At 38.3% G+C, this 23,266-nt stretch overlaps 1 protein-coding gene across 1 annotated transcript in view; it reads right to left on the bottom strand.

The window, feature by feature from the left end:
* Window positions 1-10,853: 10,853 nt before the first annotated feature.
* The window catches only part of LOC139727215 (serine/threonine-protein kinase TNNI3K-like), a 29,640-nt gene continuing 17,227 nt past the window's right edge, over window positions 10,854-23,266 (bottom strand). The window contains exons 19-25 of the mRNA XM_071638172.1: window positions 22,672-22,776; window positions 21,172-21,277; window positions 20,247-20,489; window positions 19,423-19,533; window positions 13,951-14,099; window positions 11,582-11,628; window positions 10,854-10,992 (exon numbers count right to left, since the gene is read on the bottom strand). Of these exons, the coding sequence (XP_071494273.1) occupies window positions 10,925-10,992; window positions 11,582-11,628; window positions 13,951-14,099; window positions 19,423-19,533; window positions 20,247-20,489; window positions 21,172-21,277; window positions 22,672-22,776 (829 nt within the window). The 3' untranslated portion in view covers window positions 10,854-10,924. The remainder of the gene's footprint in view (window positions 10,993-11,581; window positions 11,629-13,950; window positions 14,100-19,422; window positions 19,534-20,246; window positions 20,490-21,171; window positions 21,278-22,671; window positions 22,777-23,266) is intronic.

Below are 23,266 nucleotides of genomic sequence, written 5' to 3'. Positions count from 1 at the left end.
ATTTCTGTTTATCTGTGTATTGAAGCTTTATAGCAGTCTTTCAATGAAAGTGTAAAGCATTCATTTATTCTTGATTTTTAGATTCTTACTTTCCTCATTGTAGCAATAATCTTCGAAATTATAGATTTCTACATTTGGATCATGTGGAGTCCTTGTGTAAGCAATATAATTCAAGGCATTGTTTGCACAGCAATATGTGCAGTTTTATTAAAAGCAAATAAATTATATAGTCTATGACATTTGTTAATGACAAGTATCTTGAAAAGATCATGAAAAGCTTAGTTACCAGTCAAATGTTCTGCACATTCCAAACTGTAAAGATGTGTCAGATACAGCATATGATGTCTGTTTTTATCTGTTTTTCTGAATACATATGATTTGATACAACACCTTGAGAACATCACAAAAGTAATATAGCAGAGTTAACTGCATTAAGATGATTAGCTGAAAATAAGAAATTAGACACTTGTTCAAAATTCCATTTTTGATATCTAATCTACCTCCTACCTACAAATTTGAAATTTCTGAGATTTTTATGTGTACTTAGAGGAACATTTTAAAATTTTCTAATGAAGCATGTTAGTATGGTATTTAATGTGGCCTAATATATTTGACTGTATTTTGTCATGGTAAACACTCGACTGCATTTAACCTTTTTAGGAGAATTTCTTTAAATGTATGCTGGACACTTCGGGTATCATGTACACAGTAGTATGTTTTTGTTTTTATTTTTTCAATAGTTAATAATGTGTAAGAGGGAAAAATTCCAAATTATTGGAGGGATGATATCGTCTGTTGAGAATGAGAAGGGCATTAAGTTGTCTCGAACACTATGGGTTTTGTGGTCACTTAACGCCCTTATCATTCTCAACCGACGATATATAGAGCCTGCAAATGTTGATAGTACATCACTATCACACTATTGTTTGGAGACTTTTTCAGACTCTTGTAGTGAGAGGTCAGAAATGTATCATGATTCATAGCAGTACGAGTAGGTTAAGTTTTAACTCTTCTTCACATTCCCAAACCAGGACTTACCATAGATTGTACATGTTGGTTAATGTTTGATGATATGTTGCCTCCTGTTTGCTGTGTGTATTTTATGTACATGGACATAGCTTCTGATGAACTGACATACAATTGGGTGTTTGGTCAATGAAGAACAAGCATAGACAAATGGCTCTATGTATTCAAAGGAATTTCACTTCCTCTGAAATGAAAAAGTGAAGATACATTGTACCTTGTCAAGAGCAATAATAAAAAAAAAAAAATCTATGAAAATCTGGCCTCAGTCTTCTCCTTATGTGAAGTTTAAGTCTACTTACCCAACCCTACCCCCCCCCCAAAAAAAAAGATAAATAAGTGTATACATCCCAAAAAAAGAAATATATACATATCTATCTATCTACAGTATCTATCTACAGTAGATAGATAGATAGATAGATAGATAGATAGATAGATAGATAGATAGATAGATAGATAGATAGGTAGATAGATAGATAGATTGATGGAAAAAACTTGATCAATTCAAGGAAATCATTTACTGATTCCATCGATAACATCATGAAAAAATTTTCAAACTCGACACGACAATATTAGACGGGAGGTATAACACTCATTAACTGGATTAAAATGATTCGATTTTTACCCTTTGAATGTGCCATGTTTGCCATTAAATTTAGTGTCGCGCCGTTTGAATGCATTCAGTTTGATGGGTATGAATACACAAAAATGTGTATTGTGTGTGTGTGCGCCTAGCAGCAGCCTGCACCCCTCTCCTCAGCCTTGACTTTTTTCTTGTGACACTGTTTGATCTACTGGATTAATTTTACATCAGTCTGTTTGGGATATCTTCCTGATCCTACTGGCCAATTGTGGACTTATTTACTTGTTTACTCTTTATGGTCTATGAGCATAAAGATTTTCTGTTTTCAATTCAGAAATTAGAGACCAGTGGCCATATTTCTTGTACAGTGACAACATGGCCTATTGATATTTGCTCAACCATACTACTGAGTGACACCCTTGGAAGTGAACAATGGTGTCTTGGAGGATTACACCCCTTGCTCTGATTCTTCTATGCTGCACTTTCAACTTCAATGAGGGCTGCTTGACTGAACCCATTCAAGTTAAAAAAGGGTATACAGAAGACTCTTGGAGGTCTTTTGTTGGAGGAAGAGTCTTGTATCATACCAATGGTACAAGCAGTTTTCGCATTGAACTAATAAAACATGGCGACATCCATCCAAATCCAGGCCCTCTACAGCGAAGCAATTCCACACTCAGTCATGAACACAATGACTCATCACCAGCTGTTTTGTCTTGGCAGTGTTCGTCTAAAGAACACATCAAATATGATAGGGAAGAATTATTGAACCTTAGACCCCTTTCCGCCACTTTAGTGGATGCAACGTTATGGTCTACACTAAAGTCACTCGGAATATCTTCTAAGTGCCCCACTCATAGAGGAGTTAAGGGAGGACGTCGAATTCAAAAACAAATCAGAAACAACCGGGCTCCGTCATCTCAAAGTGTACAACATGGAGAGAAACGGCATGAAGTACCTCATCTTTCTCAGTTTGCATTATGGAATGCGAGATCCATTAAGAACAAGTCCCATATGATTTCGGACTTGGTGATTTCCCGCAATATTGACATACTGGCTATAACAGAGACTTGGCTAACTGGTGACGCCCGTGATGACCGGTCTTTGGCAGATATAGGAGCAACTCTCCCTTCTTATCAATTTCTTCATTCCCCACGAACTGACAGACATGGTGGTGGTATTGGTGTCTGCCTGCATAGGAGCTTTAATGTACGGGAAGAAAAGTGTGAAACTCCAGAATCATTTGAATACATGAATCTTCTCCTCACTGGGAAAAAACTGCTGAAGCCACTTCGTCTGGTTGTTGTTTACCGTCCGCAGAGGAAAAGAGATGGAAGGATCACTGCTCCAATATTTTTTCAAGAGTTTTCCACCCTTCTTGAAGGATTGATGACTGAACCAAATTTTCTTGTCATAGCAGGTGATTTCAATTTTCATTTTGAAGATGAGAATGATCCCGAGGCATCTACGTTCTTGGACATAACTACCGGAGCAAATCTTAAACAGCTCATTGATTTTCCAACCCATGTGAAAGGGCACACACTGGACTTGGTCTTGACCCGAACTTCCGAAGACATAGTCTGTCAGACATCATGCACTAATTATCTACCATCTGACCATTCAGCCATCATTTGCTCTCTTTCAGTGGGCAAACCCGAACCTATAAAAACCAGAATTCGGTTTCGGAAATTGAAGGACATAGATATTGTTTCATTTCGTGAAGACATTCTGCAGTCCAAACTGTATACTTGTCCCCCAGATGATGTAGATGAACTTTATCAATCAATATGAGTCGGTACTTGAGAACCTTTTTGATAAGCATGCTCCTGTGATTAATAGAACAATTACATCACGACCGCAGTCACCATGGTTCAACAGTGACTGTCGTGAGGCTAAAAAACACCTTAGAAAGTTGGAGAGACGCTGGCGTAGTACTGGGCTGGAAATCGATCATGAAATCTTTGTTCATGCAGCTGCAAAATATAATAAAACTCTACTTCAGGCCAGGAGGAAATACTATTCGTTGGAACTCGAGGACTGTGGTCCTCGGGAGTTTTTCCGTAAAGTTGATAGATTGTGTCAGGCCAAATCTACTAGAACTTTACCTAAGGATGATAATTCAAGTCCATCCTTAGCTGACCGTTTTTGCACATTCTTTGCAAATAAAACTGAGAAAATAGTAACCTCCCTTCAAGAAACCTCCTATCGAGAGATAGCTGATATCGCGTTTCAGATGACTGAACAAAGATTTGAGGAGTTCCATGCTGTCACGGACGATCAAGTTCTCAGGGTACTGTCTGCTTCAAAGTCAACAACCTGCGGGCTCGATCCTATTCCAAGTGATCTTCTGAAAAAGTGCTCCATGGAACTGATTCCATTTTTCACCAAGATTGTCAACATATCCCTGACTAATGGCTATTTTCCGGACACGTTAAAGTTTGCTCACATCACTCCTCTGTTGAAATCAGACAAGCTTGATCCAGAAGTCCTGAAAAATTACCGTCCCATTGCTCACTTGAAGTTCCTTGGGAAGCTGCTTGAACGGTTAATGGTCTCCCAAATGCAGGATTATTTGATGAGTAACAATTTGTTTGCTAGTGCTCAATCTGCATACAGACCTCACCATAGCTGTGAAACTGCTATTGTTAGAGTTGTAAATGATATTTTGTTAGCTCTTGATAGGGGACATGAGGCAATCTTACTCCTTCTTGACTACACAGGTGCATTTGATACCATTAGCCAACAAATGTTAGTATCGCGCCTAGAAGAAAGATATGGATTTACCGGAAATGCACTGAAGCTAATCGCATCTTATCTTGAAGGCAGAAGTCATTGTGTAGTTATTGGGGACTCAAAATCCCAGGTTTATTCATCTACCCATGGTGTCCCACAAGGGTCGGTAATTGGCCCTTTAGCATTTACATTGTACTCTGCTCCACTGCAGGACATCATTTCACATCACAATTTGAACTGTATGATGTATGCTGATGATATTCAAGTTTATGTATTTATTGAAGGTGGTAGGCAAAATGATGCCATTCAGAAGCTACAGGCTTGCATTTCAGATATTAAGCATTGGTCTATTCACAATTGTCTCAAACTTAATGCAGATAAAACTGAGGTTCTTCATTTTACCAGTAGATTTAGACAACGTAATCAACTTGAATCTGTTACACTGGATGAAGGAGTTGTTAATACAATTGCCGACTCTGCTAGAAATCTAGGTGTCAGACTCGACAAACATCTTATGCTGAATTCTTACATAAATGATATTTGTAAAGCTGCATCCTTCGCACTCCATAAAATTGGGACAATACGACAGTACTTAAACCGGAAATCAGTAGAGAGACTTGTTCACGCTCATGTGATGTCACGTATTGATTTTTGTAATAGTATTCTGTATGGTCTTCCTGACATGCAAATAAACAAGCTTCAGAGAATACAAAACTCTGCTGCGAGATTGGTGACACATGCTCAAAAGCATGACCACATCACTCCTATTTTACATGAATTGCACTGGCTACCAATAAAGGTCCGTGTGCAATACAAAATACTGTCGCTGACTTTCCTATGCTTACAGGGTCTGGGTCCCACATATCTCCAAGACCTCATCCAAAGGTATCATCCGACTAGAAATCTTCGCTCAAAATCCAAGTCTCTCTTAGTTTGTCCCCAGACTGTCACCAAATTTTATGGAGCACGAACATTTGCTGTAGCGTCAGCAGAATTATGGAATAGTCTGCCTGATAAAATCAAAGATGCTGAAACAATTGATTCATTTAGAAGAATGTTGAAAACACATTTATTTTTGCAATGATAAGGCTCATGGCCATCAGTGTTTCTCAGTGTCAGCTTAATCTTAATTTTCTATTGTTCATTTACCTGTCCCATTTTCACCTTACTTCCTTTACTTGTATTGTTTCATTCTTAAAGTGCATAGAGACTTCTCCCTGAATGTGATATGCGCTATACAAGCACAGTTTATTATTATTATTATTAATACAAATACACACATATTACACACAGACACAAACATGATACATTGTATGTGCCTTCCACAATACACATGGATAACACCCAGCTTCCTTGTCTGAGAATCACTTCCTAAGTACCAGTGTCATATTTACAAAGCATGGTTCCTAGTGGTCTGGTAGAGACAGACAGACTACATTATGATTGATTGGATCCATTCAGACTTGCCACTTTCAAGAGGAAAGTTATGTTACATGACTTTGTTCTACCTCTGTTGTAATGAGCAGTCTCACACGATTAATTGTTCCTTTCAATATTCAATTTTATTTCAAGTATGCCATCGTTAATCATTCTGTTTAATACCACAATGTACGCTCCTTACATGTACAAAGTCTGACCATGGAGCTACAAGCTCCATAGTCTTGACAAAGCATCTCTTTTCTTTCTTTCTTTCTTTCTTTCTTTCTTTCTTTCTTTCTTTCACTTTCCCAGTTTGTTATTTAGCACCAAAGTAACAAACAAAGGGTGCATAGCAGCTGGTCACAAACATGCATGTACACAGTTATATATGTATCATTAAATTAAATTCCTTATTGCACATGCTTGCAGCCTTAGTTTCATACACTTGACATATTTCTATTCTTGTCTTCTACAAGCTGGAGGGGGGGGGGGGGTAGACTCACGGTAATATGTTCAGACTTGTGTGTAAATCACAGTGACTGTCCTTGAGGGTGACACAACAAAGGTTGTCTCAAACAATGCCATATTGTGAGTAGAAAGTAAGGGCAATTTGATTTTAATTGAGGCACAGTATGCAGTATCAGTGATAGGAGTCCATTTTGTGCAAAATTAGACATTGCTAGCAAAGGAACATGATGAAAACCAATTTTTCTGATGTCTCAAAGTACATTCTTTAAAGACTACAAAAACGGCTCAGCCAGTCAAAAAACAAAACAAAAACAAAAACAGTGAGGTCAGAGAAAATAAATGTCTCTTAGTCCCGTTGGCATTAGGAATTAGAACACAGAGAAATACCAAGTTGAAAAGTTCTGGATTGCGTAATACTTGAACTCTGTGGATAAATAGATGCTGTATCTCTCAAAGTCCTTTGGCTTGTGTAGAAGCTACTCGCTACCAGTGTGCACAATTTTTGCACACTGAAAGTTCATATTTCTTGTGTTCTCCAGAAATATAATCTTATACATTGTATTGCTACTTTCAACAATGAATCCCTCCACAAATGGGATCAAGACATGCATGACTGATAGAATGAAAGCACAAAGGGTGCAATATTTTGAAGTCAAATATAACACACCACAAGCAATTGTTTTTACGATAGTTGTATGATGCAAGAAAAATAGTTTCTTGATTTGATGTTTTAGAAAGTTGATTCAATCTTCCATGAGTTAAAAGATTTCATGGAAGTTGTTGCAGAGGTTGAGCTGTACTTGTGCCATCACAACATTTATCTTTGTCAATGTTAAAATACAAAGGTGAATACACAGTACTGCAGGAAAAACTCTGAAATATAGTCCTATTTTTATCATGAAGAATATATGTCATTCTCTTTATCAACAAATACATTTACAACTCCACAATTTGAGTTATTGAATACATGGCAACATCAAATATACATTTTGTACAAAGATGCATTGTTAGGAACATAGATATTGTACTGTAAAAGTAGATATTTTTGTGTGAGTTGACTTAGTGGGAAAGGTGAGTTTCCCATGTTTTTAATTCTGCAAAATCAAGACATAAACCACTGGAACATATGGCAAGCATTGATGAGCTTTTATTTTTGCGCCAGTTTCTGGTATGCCCCCAAAATTTCAACATCGCCAAAATTTCCACTTTTACAGTAGCTTGTTTTTGATACACCATAATAATCAGACACACATGCCCTAGTGTACCCTAGCACAAGTTTAAAGAATCCTAGGCAAGCATCAAAAGAGTTCCAGGGCAAGTACTTTGACAAGTATACAATGATGACCCATTAGTGGCAGGTAAAATCAATGACATATAACTTGATACTTCACTTTTTACTTTGAATGGTATTTACTACCCTGTAAACTCTATCACATGCCAGGGGTTAATGGCAATAACTGGCATAGAGGGATACATGTACTTAAAAAGATAAACAAGTGTACACAATTTCCTACCAAGATATTGGGATTTCATGTCTGTGAGTCAAGAAAGTCTCTCTCTAAACATTGTGTAGTTTGCTGATGTACAGAGACAGACTTTAAAATCACAGCCCACATCAACCTTCCAGCTTGTCAGACTATTAACATCTGATACAATGTATAGGCAGAATTGTTTCTAGTAATTCAATGGAAATTACAATGAAAATGACATGAATAAATTACCCTCTGAGATTTTTTAGGTCAGGAACTTGAACATAAATTGTTCAAACATGCTCATTCGATAGCGCAACCTGAATTTCTCTGGCAGCATAAGAAATTTGAAGCAGCATAATTCCCATCTTGAGTTGTTCACAGATTCTGCCTGAAGGTCTGGGGTAAATAACCATTTCTTGTACTTCTTCCATATATTTTGAAAATATTTAGCAGCTGGCAATGACACAGCCTATGTCAACTTGACATCATTCTCCCATCAAGCTTGGTATAGATATAAAATTTATATCACCATTTTATCACATTTCATAGCATTTCCACAGGCCTTCCATTCATATTCTTGCTTGTTCAGACACTAAAAATACAAATAAAATTAATCAAATTAATAATTCATGGATAAAGTAAATTCACAATCAAAATTAGTCAATTTCATGAAGATATTATAGATAAACTTTTTATATGAGTACTACCATATGAATCTATGAAGTAACATGTCAACACAGCACAGATTAATGATGTTTAACTTCAGATATTCATCAGTTTAACCTAATGACCAGAATAGTAGCTGAGACCAGTCCAGGTCAACTGCTAACAGAATAATGTGAGTGGTTGTAAATGGTCACCACAGCAATGAGAAGAAACTATGACAGTTGCTTTAGCTGAATTTAGTTCTTTCATGTCAGTATTGCAGGGCCTAAAAGTGGCCCTTTCTGCCATCAACTAAATTTCTCTCATTTTATTCTTCTCCACTGTGATCATCTAACAACTTGAAAAGTTTGACTACGTGTACCATCTCCAGTGTGAGCAGTAAGTGCAGAGACTCTATCTCTTTTATTAAGTAATATAATGATGTAAGTCAGTCTCAAAATATGTATAGAATGCATATTGAGTACATAGTACAAACATATAAAACAAGATACCAAACTGGTGACTCATTTGTGCTTCTTTCAATCATAGCAAAAATATCTCCCTACTCAAGCAATGCAATGGTGCTGTCACAATCCAGCTGTTTTAAGGGCATACATAAAAAGATACCGGTAATGCTATGCTGTAGTACTTGCATTAGGTTTAGTAGGTAAAGCACAAATATGATGACACACAAACAATTGCAAATCTTGTAATGACACATACATAGTTGCCACTGCTTAATCAGAATGGCATGGGAATCGGATCTTTACCTGATTATTAGTAACTGAGACAATGAAATCAGCTCCAATATGTAGGCCAATCCATTACACTGTAACTTGCCTATATGCAAATATCACTGACAAACTCAAACTTTGTATGTACTTGTGTGCATTGATCAAAGAAAAGTTCTATACATCGGTTGGATACATAAACTTAAACTAGGATTAACATGCCACAATGTACAAGTACTTACCAGTATATTTCAATGAACTCATCAAGTATAGTTTGGAATAGGCTGGACTAAATGTAGCCTATGCTGGAAAGAAATCCAAGTTTCCTTTGAATTTTCCTTGAAAACACTTTAGTTTTCATGACTGTAAAAGCTTATTTGATAACCTTGCATAGATTAGAATTAGAACAGATTTTTTTTTTCCTGCCTTGAGAAAGACAAAATTTCACAAAAAGTTTCTGTTTTCCACAAACACCTAATAAAAACTGTATTCCGACTGATTTGACTGATTCCTTGTCTAACATGCTGAGGAAATGTCTTGATAATGTCCTGTTAGACCAATGTTCTGTTCATAAAAGTCATAATTTAATGGTGGCAACTATTTATGTGCATCCATAAATACTGTATTCAGCTAAACTGAAAAGAAAGGTACCCTGTAGAGTAAAACATTGCAAAGGGAGACACATATTGAAAGTAGGAAGCCACAGCCAGACTTCTAGCATCACTATCAAAAGATTTGAGACATCTACACAGCCTTGAGAAGGGCTCATAGCTCATGGAAGAGAATATGATTTTAATCCAGCTAAGTTCATTACGGAAATAAAAGGCAAATACTTTCCACAATTTAATATAGAATCAAACCTATTGCCCCAATATTTTGCTCATGTGCATGGATTCCAGAAGCATGTTCATGCACTTGATACAATAAGGTTTGAGACTCAGAAAACTCCAGAATGCAAAGATTGAGATTTACAAATCTCAATTGTTGGCTTCATCTGCAGATGATGAGACTGTCTATTAATTACAAGATAAATATACAAAAATTCTGCATTCTAGGATCACGGTGCACGATGAAGTAGTGCAAAGAATCTTCAATTAAAGCCCTATAAAAGAGTAAATTATCACAATGTTTATGTTCAACATGAAACACAATTCCAAATGGCAAACCTCATTTTGCTCTTTTCTAGAGATCTTTCCCTTTTGAAAACCATTCAAATTCACAATTAACTCCCTGGAATATAATTAATACCTGCAATTCAATTTCCTGATTGTCTCATCAAAGCATTAATCACAGTAAGAGTAAGATTGTGAAAATCCAAAAGATAAAGTAACATGTATGTTTTATTCCCTTTTCCCTGTTCTGTTTGCTGTTTACTTTGTGGCAAGCCATTGTCTGTGCATTACTTTGACATGCTTCACTTATAAATGCTCCACAGTGCAATGACTCATTTGAAAAAATATGGCACATGAAGAAAACTTGTTATAAAAACAAACAAACAAACAAAAAACAAGGTCATAAATACTACAAAATACATACACATTTATTGCGGAGCTACCAGCGTCTCCATGATAATCTATCGAGTCTGGAAGAGTCCCTGAGGTTCAGACCAACCAAGTTTGATGTAGTGTATGCACTGACAGTTTCATAGACTCCACAGGAAGATTTCACATCAAGTATCACCAGTTTTATATTTTACTTTCAGGAAACCTGACTTTCTCAATGGGAAACTGTTCTCCAGATCCTCCATGCATACTGGCTGACTGTTTGAGGCTAGTCCAGGCTACTCCAAGCTACTCCAGGCTGGCCCAGGCTGGTCCAGGCTGGTCCTGGCTAGTCCTGGCTAGTCCTGGCTAGTCCATATGGTGTGGTCTAGGAGAATGACTGGCTCGTAGTGTGCTCAAGGGGTCTGATACATACCCTGGCATGGATAGAGAAAAAAACAATTGTTATTAAAACCAATTCCAAGCTAATGTAGTGTCATGCTACATGGATATGATATCCATAATTACATGTATCTATGATATCTACATCTCTTTCATCTGCCTGTCAGTTTATCAAGCGACCAATCAATTGACAAATACAGTATATGCATATATATATATATATATATATATTATTTATATATATATATATATATATATACATATATATATATATATATGCAAATATACAAATTTTGTGTATGAATTCTTGATAGCATATACATCAAAACATTTACTTTAATGTGTACCTCAATGAAAAATACAAAAATTGTACATGAAAATTAAAAAACACTAGTGCAATAGATTGCTGTCAAATTATGCTTAATTGCCAAACAAATATGCCTGCAGTATCAAGTATCAAGACACTTTGCAGATGCACAACTTTAATAAAAAGAAGTGCATATGATGGCATCCCTTAATCCTGCCTTTTATGCAATGAGAGTTTAACAGATTAGCAGATTGACTAGCTATATACAGTGGAAAGAAACAACTACAGCTAGAGGTAAAGAAACTGATTCCCCTCACCATTCTTATCAGTTGCAGGAAAGACATTACTGCTGTTGTTTTCACCACTAAAATAGGAAGAAAGAAAAGAAAAATTACCCATAAGACATACATGTATATTGTTCCACAAATGTCAAGTTTCCTTGAGCGAGCTCAGAATGTGGTCAGGTGATGCAGTCTTCACATGCTGAGGTCCAATTAATCATAACTCAGGCCACATATCCAAATCTGTTAGACTGCCCAGGAATTCTTTCTGTTTCACACCATTTTTTGTAACGCTACCTTTCTGAGATTTCTTTAATTCTTCCAAATTGTTGAAACTGAATCTTTTCATGCATACAAGGAAAGAAATTTCTGCATCTTCTTTTCATGAAAGACAAATCTTTCATCTTCCAAACACCAGTTTTAAATGCAGTTCAATTATAAGATAAGTCCCAAGCCTAAAAGTACATAAACCCGGTGGTTGTGGGGGCGCTGTTGGATGATACTGCCAATCACCGTTAGCATTCATATGAAGATTGCTTGAGTTGAGCTGTCATCAAAAGTAAAACGTGTAGGTGTTTCTAGGTAATGTTGCCTCTATTGTCTTCTGCGCATCACGCAGTCTGTACTGATGCCAGGGTGTGCGCTTCTTAGTATGACATCACAGAAGAAGTTTGCTAAAAGCTGTCATCATCAGCCGAATCAACAGCCGAACTGTAATCGGACCACTGACTACAGTGGATCAGACTTCTTCGGACTCATGGAAATGGGTCAAAGCATAAGCACTAAAGAGGAGTTGAAAGCATAGGTCTCTGTAGGAAACTTGCGCTGTGCGCCAGCGTACGCATTTGACTAAACCACCGGGTCTATGTGCTTTTAACATTGCCACTATTCAATGTCTGTTTCAGACAACAGGTATGATGCAGGAAAGGTCTGCTCCTGTTAAGCATCTTCTTTGCATTTGAGAGAAATATTTCATCTTTCACCCTCACCAGGCCGGGCTTTTTGGGGAGTTCTGTGGCCGGAGGAGGGTTGATTCAACCCCAACCCCCGCCCCCGAGATCTCAGCCATCAATCGCGCAATTGCCCTGAAAATTGGCACATACATTACTTGTTGCGTAATCTACCAAACTATAAAAGAAAAAATTGGATTTTTCATTTCTTTATTTCATATTAATTAATATGTGTGAAATCATAAATTTTGCTCTAATTCAGAAAATAAAGCTAATGGCATCCTAATTTTTGGTGATATTATTTCTTGTAGCATTCCTAACAATGTAAAAAAAAAAAAAACGGTATCAAACTAAATTTCTTATGTATTTTATTGTTTTATGAATTTCTTATGTATTTCTGTTTTTCGACCTTTTGGTTTTTTCGTTTTTTTCACAAAATTTATTACAGAACCAATTTTAAGCATAATTATGCTAAAAATTGATTGATTTCAGCCATTGAAAGTGAAAATAATAATATCTTTTTGAATAAGGTGAGCAGAGCCTTTGTACACAAAATCATGTTTTTGAGCCATTTTCGGTCTGACAAGCATGTATAAAGGTCATGCAGTGTTGTAACGGTATGTCTGATTTTAACGAAAATGGTGTCATAAATTGTGCGAGACTTGAAAGTAAAAAGTCAGCGAGCGGTGCGATCAAAAAAATTCACGTGGCAGAATGGTAGCGGGAAATGTCGAGGGGAGGTTAATTCAACCCCCCCCCCCCTCCCCGGCCCTTTTAGGGTTAAACCATGAATCATACACGAACTGTGGTTATAATGAGTTGTCACCCGAAGGAGCAATTACTTTTATGTTTGTCCAAGACATCCTCAATACTTTGGAGGGAAGGGCTATAAATCATGAGGCATCCTCATAGCATCGAATATGAATTTTTCATCATTAAATCACCAATCACATAGAGTAGAGTTACAAGCAGTCTTCTATGGTATCATTAGCTCACTTCCTTCTGAGATCTTCATCATTCATCATTAACCCGTTGAGGATGAGTTCCGGGTATACTCAGGCAGGTGTCTATGGGAAATGCGTGTTGTAGCAAAATCAGCCCATCCTCAATGGGTTAATGGTTGCACCTTGTGGAGATGATACGGCTCAGTGGATGTGCACCGTGTTTTAATGAATAGGTCCATGGTTCAAGCCCCCGCAGAACACTTTTGTCTCTGAGCAAGTCATAGTATCCACAATTTTCCTCCTTGGCATGGTGTATAGATGGGTACAAAGTGGACAGGTAAAACTTTAGAGTGATTTGGATTTAGTATGCCTGCCCTGTAAATTGGCAGTCAAGTGAGTAAGGTGTGTGTGTAGGTTGATTACAGTGAAAAGGCTATTGCTGTAAAGTGCTTTGATCACCATGACATGAATCATTCCAGAACCAGTGTACTAGAGAAGACAGAAGACCAACCTGAGGGACCGGGCACACATCTCCCACTGTGTCCTCAGTGCCGTCACATTGCCTGCTGGGAGTTCAGCTGGTTCGAGGTCACTGGGCGAGGGCTCCAGACCACTGTAGCCTAGGTCACAGCCATCTTCACTGGCATCAATAGGGGAGGCCTGGTGGTGGAATGACATCATAATATGGTTTCTTTAGTGTCTCAGTGACAATACATTTCAGTGCAGTGTGTATTTCTTGATATGCTGTATACACAGTATATTTGAGATGATCACATTTTCACAAATTTGGGGAGTTGACTGATACAATGATGCCTCTCATATCACAAATGTAATCTATAATGTATATTGTAATCTAAGGTGGGAAATTATCAACTTTTCTCCAACAAATAGATAATTTTTTTCTCATTCTGCCATTACAGCAGTCAATTGTGAATTCTATCACTTTATACATTGTCAAACAAATACCAATTCACGAAATATCATACTCGTAACATATCTGGCATGTATAGAGTATGAAGCAGGATTATGACTGACAACTTTTTTTTTAATGTAAGCTTTATAAATTCTACTATGCTGATTTTGGAAATAACAGTTTTAATTGATTAGAAGTTTCGTAAGGCAATGGATTCAATAGCTTATTATTATCCAACTCTACATAACTGATTATGAAATACATCATCTGCAGACACAGTATGAATACTGGCAACACTTGTAAATGAAAGGCTCAAGATATTGTGTGGGAATGACTGATTACTGTAAAAGTGGAAATTTTCGCGGTGTTCAAATTTTCGCGCATTTCGCGCAACCAGAAACTAGTGCGAAAATAAAAGCACGCGAATATTTTTGCTTGCCATATGTGCCTGTGCGTGATGTCTTGATTCCGCGGAATTAAAAACACGCGAAACTCTTCTGACCCGGCCAAGCGCGAAAAATTAGTCACGCGAAAATATCCACTTTTACAGTAAATAAATTGATAAACAGACATCAATAAATGATTAATTGATTAAATACCGTCACTCACTCGAAAAACAGCAAGTCGATATTTCCTTTTCTTTCCTTTTTTCACAAATTGGTGGTCGATATTTTTGTAAATGACATACACAACCACATGCCCTTGAGACTCACACTAGTATTTCAGGCATATTACCAGTACTCTATGACACAATGTTGGAAATACAGTTGTTATTTTGTAACTACATCATGAGCATTGCTGTAGTCACATGCACCAGGGGCGTCACCAGCTTTTTTTCAAGGGGGGTGCGTTTTGACACTAAATGTAGCGCGATTTTTTGGACAGACATTTGGAATATAGGAAGCTCTCAATCCCCAGACTTTTTTTTTTTTTTGAGGGAAACCAAGCGGGGAAAGGGCACCGGCGTAGCTAGGATTTCATGTTGGGGGGGGGGGGGGGGGGTGTTAGTATGCGAGGGAGCGAGCAAGGTGGGGGGGGGGAGGGTGTGGAAGTCCCTGTTGTCTCCACTCCTCCCACGGTGAGAACTTTTTGCATTTTGATGTTGTAAATGGTGCAATTTGATGCAGTTTTTTTACGTGTTTTTATCGACTTGAAACAGTCCCACTTGTTTAAGGTAGCAGTACATTTTGATGGAAATTGTTGTTGAACAATGTGCCCATAAATCATATCATTTCAATAAACTTCTTGTATATTGATTCTTACACTGATGTCATGAACGCGACCGAGCCCGAGCAAGCGGAGCGAGCGAGGGGGAAGATGTGGGAGGGATCCAACCCCCCTCCCACGGTTAGAACTGAAATTGCATTGTGATGTTGTAATTATGGTGCAATTTGATGCTTGTTTTTGCTTGTTTTATCGACTTGAACCAATCCCTCATGTTAAGGTAGAAGTATATTTTGATGAAGATTATTATTGAACAATTTGCCTATAGAATAGTATCATCCCAATAAACTTCCTGTTTTAATATTTACACTGAATTTCATGAACGCGGCCAAGTAAGAGCGAGCGGAGTGAGCGAGGGGGAGGATGTGGGAGGGAGTGCCCCCCTCCCACGGTGAGCACTTTTTGCATTTTGCTGTTGTAAAGTGTGCAATTTGATGCAGGTTTTTTTGCGTGTTTTATCGACTCGAAACAGTCCTACTTGTTGAAGGCATCAGTACATTTTGAAGTAAATTGTTATTGAACAATTTGCCTATAAACAGTATCATTTAAATAAACTTCTAGTATTAATTCTTACACTAATGTCATGAACGCGACCGAGCCCGAGCAAGCGGAGCGAACAAGGGGGGAGGTTGTGGTCCCCCCTATCAATGGATTATGGAATGACGGTGTGAAATGAAAAGTTACTGGCAGCAACATCAGGAAAATTGCATAGCAATTTAACGCGAGCGAGCGGAGTGAGCGAGCTTGAAAATTTTGACACTTTACAGTAAAAAAAAAATGCCGTTTGTAGCTATATTTTTTCGCTTTGGAATTTAAGGGGGAGGCGCACCGGGCACAACTGCTGGCAATTACTGGCAGCAACATCAGGTGAATGACATAGCGATTAGATGCGAGCAAGCGAAGAGAGCGAGCTTGAAAATGTTGACATTTTACAGTCCAAAAACTGCCCTATGTAGCTATATTTTCGCTTTAGAAATAAAGGAAGGGGGCGCACCAGACGCAACCGCCGGCAATTACTGGCACCAACATCAGGAGAATGGCATAGCGATTAAATGCGAGGGAGCGAAGAGAGCGAGCTTGAAATGTTTGACATTAACAGTCCAAAAACTGCCATTTGTAGCTATATTTTTTCGCTTTCGAAATAAAGGAGGGGGCGCACCGGGCGCAACTGCCGGCAATTACTGGCAGCAACATCAGGAGAATGGCATATGACAATCAAATGCGAGCGAGCGGAGCGAGCGAGCTCGAAAATTTTGACACTTTACAGTCCAAAAGCTGCCGTTTGTAGCTATATTTTTCGCTTTGGAGATTAGAGGGGGGGGGGGGCATCGGGCGCACCGGGCGCAACTGCTGACAATTACTGGCAGTAACATCAGGAGAACTGCATAAAGATTAAATGCGAGCGAGCTTGAAAATTTTAACATTTTACAGTCCAAAAACCGCCGTTTGTAGCTATTTTTTTTTTTTGCTTTCGAAATTAGGGGGGGGGGGCATCGGGCGTAACTGCTGGCAATTACTGTCAGCTAATGACATAACAATTAAATGCGAGCGAGCGGAGCGAGCGAGCTTGAAAATATTGACATTTTATTTACAGTCCCAAAACTGCCGTTTGTAGCTATATTTTTTCGCTTTGGAAATAAAGGGACGGGGCGCAACGGGCGCAACTGCTGGCAATTACTGGCAGCAACGTCAGGAAAATGGCATTACGACTAAATGCGAGCGAGCGGAGCGAGCGAGCTTGAAAATTTTGACATTTACAGTCCAAAAACTGCCGTTTGTAACTATAATTTTTCGCATTGGAAATTAAGGGGGGACGCCCGTTGCGTCCCCCCACTCCTCGATCCGCCACTGGTAGTCCAGGGTGTGGGTTTATGTTCATGACTGGGGGAGGTATGACCAGCGAGGTGGCATCGAAGTGACCAAGCAGGGGAAGGATGTCCAAAATCTGCACTTTAGAGCATCCCCTAAGTGTGAGTGTTTGTTTGTGTGTATGTATTATATACATGGAAAAGTTAGGAATTAGCCCAGGTCAAGTCTTTTTATTGGCAATGCAAGACATTTTTATATAGACTAGTATGTAAAGCAACACTGCAAAATCAATGATCTAGCTTTGATACAACAAAGCGTAAGGTTAAAGGTGTACATTCTACATCACATTGCGCAACATTTAATTGCACCGACTCTGTTTGCCGTTCGGATGTTCTGAGTACACTGCGCACATCCTGCTTTATGCAGAATGTCAACCAGGAATCACGCTGAATCACAATCTTTTGTCGGCTCCGGGCATTTTGAACAATGTTTCACACTATATACCTCTTGAATTATGGTTAAAAGAAATCATAGGAAACTATATTATTTCTTGATCACCGTTTCATGTCGATTTCAAAAGCAGTTTACTAACCCTTGAATTACTTTTTTTTTCTTCTTTTTTTTAAACCAGCGGATGGGGGTGGGGGGGGGGGGGGGGGTTCAAACCCCCTCCATAGCTACGCCACTGCTTTTGGGTGAAATAATTGGACATATTTCTAACAAAAAAGCAAGAATTTCTTTTCATCGCGGGAATTATGATTATGTGGGGTGGGGCAAATGGTGCGCTTGCCTTCCAATATTTTTATGGGGGCACCACTTTTTTTTTTCTTTCAAAAGCAAGAAAAATCTTCTCATTTACTAATTTTTAAATATTGATTATGGGGTGCAAAATTATAATATGCTTGCTCCTCCAATATTTTGATGGGGGCATTTTCTGTCCAAAAAAAAAAAAAAAAAGGTAAGAAGGAATTCTTCTCGTCTCTGGAATTATGGAGGGAGGTGGGCATTTTTTTATTCTTTATTTTTAATGAGGCTAAGGCTCGCACTTGGGCTGGCAATATGGATTGGTCAGAAGTAACGTACATAGACCCTATACTAACTTGTAAGTAGCACACGTAACATGCAAACGTGTACGTGCTCCGTACCGTACGGATGTACAGTACGGTCGATAAATAGTAAACACTGTATAGTAGTAGATATGCATAAAATCAGTGCTGCCAGAGCCAGGGGTGCGAATTGTTTTTGCCCACGAATTTGTTGTCCCTGGTGCAAAAAAAAAAAAAAAAAATTATTATTATTATTTAGCATCCGGCGTTGATGTCGCTCTCAGACTGATTTTTTTTTTTTTTTTTTTTTTTTAAGGGGCTGAAGGGGGGTGCGTTCGCACCCAACGCACCCCCCCTGGTGACGCCCATGCATGCACTCATGTGATACAAGTGTACTATTCTACTCCAGTGAATCATTATTTACCTGAAGTACAAGATGAACATATCAAATGTCACTTCAGCTAATACAAGGGTATGTGCATAACAAATCTATTTCCACACAAATTAGATGTTCCTGAAGAATTTAAAATCAATAATGAATAGTATGGAGGATAAAGACACTTTTATGTCATAAAATTGAACTTTTAATTCAAAATAAGATATTTTTGTTCAACAGATACATTTTTTCAAGTTCTATGAGTTACTTTTAAAATATGCTTATAATTAAATTCAAAGGCAACAATTGTATTTCATTTTGTGCACTTGATACATGAGCATTGACACAGCTAGTTGATAAGTGACGTTTCACAGAGAATATAACTGTAACTGACATTAAATAAGGTCACAAAAATGCAAAGTTTGTTTGTCTCAGATTGGTGAATTCACAACTGGATGCACTGCCAATGTCAAACTACAAGTCACTTGTAAAGCAAGTATGGAAGGGAAAAAGTTATTGTACACAACAAAGAAACAGCTGTGAAATCACTAAATGGAGTACACATGGTATTAGTTGTTAGTGTTGAGAGAGGGAGGGCACCATGCCACACGTTACCCATTCAGCATCCAGCATGCTCAGCACACCAGACAGAGATTTGCTTACGGCCAGAATCTCCTGACGACAATCAGCCAACATTGGCAGTACCTGGGCAAACGAGGGCCTCTCCTGTAATGACATCAAGTTTGGATCAAAACAAAATTATGTGGCATCTGTTATGAATCAATTAGGGGTAAATCAACCTGCACATCTACATAAAGAGCTAAAAATCTTCTGGATCTTGTGTGATAAATACAACTGGAAGTACATACAGGTGGGTCAGATCAACCTGCATCCACTATACATTACACAAACTGTTTTGCTAATGAAAACCATTACCCTGGTAACTTTACAAGGAACAGTCTCCACAAGGAGCCCTCTTTGAACGATCATATTAAAGATACAGGTCTTTCATGTACTACTGCAATGACCAAACACTCAAAACAGGAATAAATTATGGACAACAATTATTTGTCACCTGAAAAGTAAAACATGTAAGTGCTGTATATTATTGATAGTTGGTTTCTGAGCAATTTCACTAATTTCAACCTTACTCATAGTTCACATGTGCTACAAGTTTTCTTTTGTAGGTATATGTGTATATGACAATGAAGTAAAGTTTTGCATCATTTAACCTCATGGTTTCCAAAGACTAAAAAATTCAAATTCAATTAAAGCATTAAACATTAAACATACAAATTTGGGTTTTGTAACCATAGAGCACTGCACAGTGACTGACCACTTGAAAGACCAGTGGACATCACAAGAACAGCACTGTGCTGTCCCAGTGGCTGACCTATCAGAAGGCCAGTGGAGATCACCAGACCACTCTGACTCCTTACCTCTGGGGTAGGAGACCACATCATCTGTAGGATGTTGACAATAGACTTTGGGATGGTGATGGCAATGGGTGGCCGGGTACTCCTGTAAGCCATCTCAGCAGCTGCAGCGGCTGGCTTGAGATGCGCGAAGGGGAGCTCACCGGACAGCAGCTCCCAGAGACAGAGGGCGTAGCTGAAGACGTCAGCTTTGATGCTGTATTTGGTGTTCTGAGTGAAGATCTCTGGAGCCATCCATCTTAGATTCTAGGTCGGGTTTCAGAAATAATTCAAATGAGACCATCTCACACAAGAAGCAAATAAAAAACAGGCACACTCATAAAATTGGCAAACTAAGAAATTTACATAAAAAATGACAAGTCTTTTTTTGTCATTCCGAGCTTAATACCTTCTTAATACATTTCTTTGAATTTTTAGGTCTTTTGATGTTTTGTATTTAGTTGTCCACGACAGAGAGGGTAGTTGATGTCACATTCTGATGAGAGCAGCGAAGTTCTTTAAAGGAGCCAATGTCATAATCTAATACATGTCAGTCTGAGAGGTAGACAATGGTGATCAGGCAGGACTAGCCTTATCCAAAATTTCAACTGCACCATATGATCAGTAGCTGTACACTAAAAACCATACACAATTCCATTCAGAAAAACAAATATTGACAATGATAACTCAAGATAGAAATACAGAGGTCAAGATCCATGGAAAAGGTCAAGATCCATGGAAAATACATTATGACTGAATGAAGCATAGCATACAGGCATTACAAACTCTGACAGAAGAGTCTTACCAACAAGAGTGGACAAACAACAAGACCTGCACTGTGATATTGGTAAAATAATGACAGAAAGTAAAGCTTAAATGCATCCTCCCCCTCCAATTTCTAGTTAATACTTAAAGGATGAAGTTTATTTATAAACAATCATTTCCTCACTCCTGGTTGTTTTGTCATGTTGTCTTCATGAACCGACTTGACAAAGCGAGATTCACCAAAGTCTGCTACTACTGCATGCCCCACATCATCAAGCAAGATGTTGTGACTGGAAAGAAAAAACAAACAAAGTTGTATGGTTGTTATCTATCCTTGATTCACAACTGTTACACAATGCCAGTGAGAGACCTTGACAAGAAAGATTGTGCAGTGCTTTGTGGGAAAATTGACATAGACTGACAGACAGATACAATGTAGATACACACACATAATACAAGGCATGGTCACACTACGCAAAACTGTGCGTACATGTAGTTTCACTACTGAGTATTTTGTTTTGCGTAGTTTGGTCAGTGTGACCGCAAACTTCTCAAGAGGTTACCAGCATAACTTCCCGCGAAACTTCCTGCATGCACTTGGGAAGTTTCTCACTTCTGATGAAACTACACATGCAGTTTTGTGTAGTGTGGCCGTGTGCAGCTAAAACTTCAAGAAGTTTGTGACATAATAATAGATCTATTCATGTCATACGTATACGCACATTATGCATTCTTTTGAACACCATTGTGTGTTTGCATTTTTCTCCAGCGCGAGACCGAAAGTAAGGGTAGTTTCCTATCACTGAAACTATGTGTAGTTTTGTCTGCAGTGTGACCACATGCATAGAGGCATTAGCTGGTGGAGCAATTATGGGCTCATTAGATCACATTCTATACATCTGGGATTCTTAGATGATACATGTGACCATACATACAAAACTGAATATTCTAAGTTAAACTGGGCAATAATCTGATCATTTCATAGTACCACACAGGGCCGGCGCAGCCGTGGGGGCCGTGGGGGCCGTGGGGCTCGGGCCCCCACACTTTTTGTGCACCATACAAAGGAATACATAAGGTGTCATCACTTTGGGCCCCCACACTTTTTTCAACCCGGAAGTACGTAAGTGGCACTAAAAAAGAAATAGATCGAGATCTTGAAGTATGGCGGCGGTAAGGTTATGTGTTTTGTCTGAAGACCTTTTTTTAATAACACCCGGAAATGGGAGGGGAGAGAATGAGCTGAGGATCTTTTTTTTTTTTTTTGCTTGTCAGCTGAAGAAACCCGGAAGTGGACGGGGAGAGATGAGCTGAGGACCTTTTTTTTTTTTTTTTTTTTTTTTTTTTTGCTTGTTAGCTCATGAAACCCGGAAGTGGGCCCCACACTTTTGAAAACACTGCGCCGGCCCTGCCACAGCATTAAAATCTACTGCCATAGAGATAAAAGCCTTATTCTACATAAAGTCATCAAAAGTTCTAAAATACTATGACTAGTAGAACAATTTAATTTCAAATTCATTAAAAAATGACATAGGGAAACTACACTATGTTTTTCCAATCTAAAACATACAGCATAAGTTACACTTATAAACATATAAACAATCTGATCCCCTTGCTTGTGCTACCCATTGTGATTTGGACCTAGAAAAGGTTAACAGACTTTTAAAATGCTAACATGACTCACCTGTTGAGATCCCTGTGGATGATTGGTTGGGGTAGATTGTGAAGGTAGTCCATTCCATAGGCCACATCCAGTGCTATCAACATTTTGGACTGCAGGTCAATTGTTCTGACAGTGACAAAAGGTGAGATTGCATACTGGTGATAGTGGCTTCCTGACACTGAGAGTTTTTAGTTTAATAGTTAGAGGTAAGAACCAGCTAAAGTGTCTTCTAAGTAAAATTATTCTATTAAAAGTGATATGCCATAAATGTGTACAGATTATAGTGACTTCCAGAGAGCAGAATTCAATTGTGATTCATACTATTTTTGAGCTCAGCAGTTAAAGGTATAAATTAGCTTCCTGTCTCTCCAAATTTGAATGACTAAAAGATGCTTTCTTCTGTTCGGAATCATCCACCCCTTCCAAAAGAGATGCCAACATATTGAGGATTAGTTCTCAGGTTTGGATCATACACAGCTAAAGCTGGCTGTACTAAGTATAATTCATATCTTTCCTTGATGACTGTATTCAGAAGTAAAGCTCTCTTTGACAAAGTTCCAGCTTCAACCAACCTTCACTTACAGGTGGCATATGCTTCAAGAGGAATAAGATTGTT

The sequence above is a fragment of the Diadema antillarum genome, unplaced genomic scaffold (assembly GCF_040938485.1).
Source record: "Diadema antillarum isolate AM-2024a unplaced genomic scaffold, OU_Dant_1.0 seq00000122_RagTag, whole genome shotgun sequence".
In the NCBI taxonomy this organism is placed as follows: Eukaryota; Metazoa; Echinodermata; class Echinoidea; order Diadematoida; family Diadematidae; genus Diadema; species Diadema antillarum.
Note: the sequence above shows the minus strand (reverse complement) of the source record. Positions and strands in the feature narration are given on the sequence as shown.